Source organism: Miscanthus floridulus, chromosome 8 (genome assembly GCF_019320115.1).
Source record: "Miscanthus floridulus cultivar M001 chromosome 8, ASM1932011v1, whole genome shotgun sequence".
In the NCBI taxonomy this organism is placed as follows: Eukaryota; Viridiplantae; Streptophyta; class Magnoliopsida; order Poales; family Poaceae; genus Miscanthus; species Miscanthus floridulus.
The window spans coordinates 153,797,369-153,801,086 of NC_089587.1; the positions used below are offsets into that span (position 1 = coordinate 153,797,369).

The 3,718-nt window shown below is 60.8% G+C and overlaps 1 protein-coding gene across 1 annotated transcript; it reads left to right on the forward strand.

Annotated features, from left to right (window-relative positions):
- The first annotated feature begins 962 nt into the window (after positions 1-962).
- On the forward strand, positions 963-3,406 carry LOC136477397 (cytochrome P450 86A2-like). Its single transcript, XM_066475552.1, has one exon. It carries the CDS (start codon positions 1,415-1,417, stop codon positions 3,017-3,019), a length of 1,605 nt encoding a protein of 534 aa, XP_066331649.1. The 5' UTR covers positions 963-1,414; the 3' UTR covers positions 3,020-3,406.
- Positions 3,407-3,718: the final 312 nt, after the last annotated feature.

Below are 3,718 nucleotides of genomic sequence, written 5' to 3' on the forward strand. Positions count from 1 at the left end.
TCGATCGATTTAGCCTCAACAAACATCCAGTTAGCCAAACACGCTCTAACCAACTATACTAGGCGACGTGATCGGTTTGACACCAACCATGTCGTCTGTTGGCATGCTTGTGTAAGATAAAAGAACGTGTAAGCTGACCACTGACGAAGTGACGAGGACCTTGCAATTAGGAGTAGTATTCCGGATTTGACATGTGCCAACACGCGCCTGCACGCACGGCTGCGTTGGGCTGAGGATTTCAAGCACGTCGAGTTGTCAACAGACGACGTTCGTGGGTATGGGCCGTTCGCCCAACAACACCAAACCTCTGCGAACTCCACCCGGGAGCCCAACCAACGCAGGCACGCCGGCACGGCTCCGCGGCCATCTATTTATGCCCCAGGTCTCGTCCAGCCCGTCTCGATGGCACGCCACGCCACATGCTTCTGCTACCTCATCTCCCCGCATTGAGAAATCAGCCAGCCAACCAGGCGAAGCCGTAGTCGTGCACCGGCTCGAAGCAGCCAGCATTCACTCCACCTGCATCGCGTTCTACAGTGCCACTACTATCTAGCTCCGCCACACTGATCGGTCGGGCCTCCGGCCGGTCCACCGAGTCCACCCACTCGCGCCATCCTCGATCGATCGATCGGTGGATCCCGGTGCTGGACAAGCCAAGCCGGTTCCAGCTAGCTGCGCTCGGCTTCAATGCCTCCCCGGCCGTGCATTCAATGGCCTTGGCACGGTTAGGTGCGCGACGTCGCGGCGGATTGGCCCGTGCGAGCGCTGCGAGCGCGCCGGCCAGTTGGCGGGTAACACGCCACGCGCGGCCCGGCCACCGAACGTCCCCTGGCAGCAATTTATGGGCGACCGCCCGTGCCGTTTTTCTCGTTCGACCGCCTACTACTAGCCGCCATCCACAACCACCGGCCGGTCATCTGGCCGCCTCTTCGCCGGTGAAGTGTTTTTGCTTTCGTTCAGCCCCTGATCGATCACCCATCCACGGTACATGTACAGTACGCACGCGTTGTGGCGAGTACCTGTACGTGTACGCAGCTGCCGCATCCACGGTACGGCAGTTTTTTAACACGCTGGTCGTTGCATTGCAGATAGGAGTGCTCCCTCTCGTGGGAGTGTATACTAGTGTACTGGTGGTGGTAGTGCTGCGTACTGTGCCAGACTGCCAGCAATTAATCTCCATCCCTCTCAACTGTGCAAGCAGCAAAGCTCCGACCAGTTCTATAAAACCCCTGCAGCATTCTGCCATCCCGTCACCTCCCATCGCAGCATTGCTTGCTCCATGTGGAGTCACTTTATTACTGCATTACACTAGCTAGCACAGCCAGCCAGCTTCATCTTCATTCTCGTCGATCCGATCGGATCCGTCGGTGCTTGCTGTGTAGCTGATCCATCGCCGGCCGGCCGGCAAGCGGCAATGGAGGTGGGCACGTGGGCGGTGGTGGTGGCGGTCGCCGCCGCGTACATGGCGTGGTTCTGGCGGCTGTCGCGGGGGCTCAGCGGGCCGCGGGTGTGGCCGGTGCTCGGCAGCCTGCCGGGGCTGGTGCAGCACGCCGAGGACATGCACGAGTGGATCGTGGGCAACCTGCGCCGCTCGGGCGGCACCTACCAGACGTGCATCTTCGCGGTGCCCGGGGTGGCGCGCCGCGGCGGGCTGGTCACTGTCACGTGCGACCCGCGGAACCTGGAGCACGTCCTCAAGGCGCGCTTCGACAACTACCCCAAGGGCCCCTTCTGGCACGCCGTCTTCCGGGACCTGCTGGGCGACGGCATCTTCAACTCCGACGGGGAGACGTGGGTGGCGCAGCGCAAGACGGCCGCGCTCGAGTTCACCACGCGCACGCTCCGCACCGCCATGTCCCGCTGGGTGTCGCGCTCCATCCACCTCCGGCTGCTGCCCATCCTGGACGAGGCGGCCGCCGAGGGGACGCACGTCGACCTCCAGGACCTGCTCCTCCGCCTCACCTTCGACAACATCTGCGGCCTCGCGTTCGGCAAGGACCCCGAGACGCTGGGGCCGGGCCTGCCGGAGAACGCCTTCGCCACGGCGTTCGACCGCGCCACGGAGGCGACGCTCAACCGGTTCATTTTCCCGGAGTGCCTGTGGCGGTGCAAGAAGTGGCTGGGCCTCGGCATGGAGACCACGCTGGCCCGCAGCGTCGCGCACGTGGACCAGTACCTCGCCGCCGTCATCAAGGCGCGCAAGCTCGAGCTCGCGGGCAACGGCAAGTGCGACACCACGATGGTGGCGCACGACGACCTGCTGTCCCGGTTCATGCGCAAGGGCTCCTACTCGGACGAGTCGCTGCAGCACGTGGCGCTCAACTTCATCCTCGCCGGCCGCGACACCTCCTCCGTGGCGCTCTCCTGGTTCTTCTGGCTCGTGTCCACGCACCCCGACGTGGAGCGCAAGATCGTGCGCGAGCTGTGCGCCGCGCTCGCCGTGTCCCGCGGCTCCCACGACCCGGCATTGTGGCTGGCGTCGCCGTTCACCTTCGAGGAGCTGGACCGCCTGGTCTACCTCAAGGCGGCGCTCTCGGAGACCCTGCGCCTGTACCCGTCCGTCCCCGAGGACTCCAAGCACGTGGTGGCCGACGACTACCTCCCGGACGGCACGTTCGTGCCGGCGGGGTCGTCGGTGACCTACTCCATCTACTCGGCCGGGCGCATGAAGACGGTGTGGGGGGAGGACTGCCTCGAGTTCCGCCCCGAGCGGTGGCTGTCCGCCGACGGCACTCGCTTCGAGCCGCACGACTCGTACCGGTTCGTGGCGTTCAACGCCGGCCCGCGGATCTGCCTCGGCAAGGACCTTGCGTACCTGCAGATGAAGAACATCGCCGGAAGCGTGCTCCTGCGCCACCGCCTGGCCGTGGCGCAGGGCCACCGCGTGGAGCAGAAGATGTCGCTGACGCTGTTCATGAAGCACGGGCTCCGGATGGAGGTGCACCCGCGCGACCTGGCCCCGGTCATCGACGAGTTCCGTGGCGCGGCAGCAGGGCCGGCCACGGCGCCCTGCGCGTAGAAGATCCGTCTCGTCCGTGCGCCAAGATCCGTGCTGCGGAGGAGACACTGGGAATTCAATGTGTAGATAAGCGTACAAGTACAAGACAGGAGTAAGTAATAAGTAAATTAAATGGGTTTGGTGAGGCCATTCAAGTCACTTCTCTCCGGAATTTACCATTCTGATGAGGGAGATGGGGAAATTTTGCAAGATCTAGCTGGATTTGGATCTGAGCGTTTACAAATTCCTACAAGGAGTGGAAGGATGGAAAGAAAGAAAGAAAAACAGAGAGTAATAATTCGTGAAAGCATAGCCTGAAGATTTGTTCGAGTGAGTCAGTTCGTGTTGGCGACCGGTCGCCAACTGTTCTACTCTAGTTCTACTACTACTATTCTTTGAAACTTCTCATATTTTTTTAAAGCCTACTAGTATATTCTATTTTTAGAGGGTTGTTTAAATTTACCAAGAAACGTGTAAGTAAACGTGTATTGAAGTTTCTTTGCTTCTTTGATTGATATACCATCACTTTCATGATCAGTGATCGTGGCATCATGCAAGCCAGATACAGTAGCCTGTTGTTGGCTGCGTTGCTCTCTTCCCCTTTTTGCATGCATCGTCGATGCTTTTCGGTCGTGCTCCTGCGTGCTTTCACCGGTGTCTTGATTCGATGGCATTTGTTTGTTGGCGCCGTTCGTTCTGGTGGACGGCTCAAGACCCAGG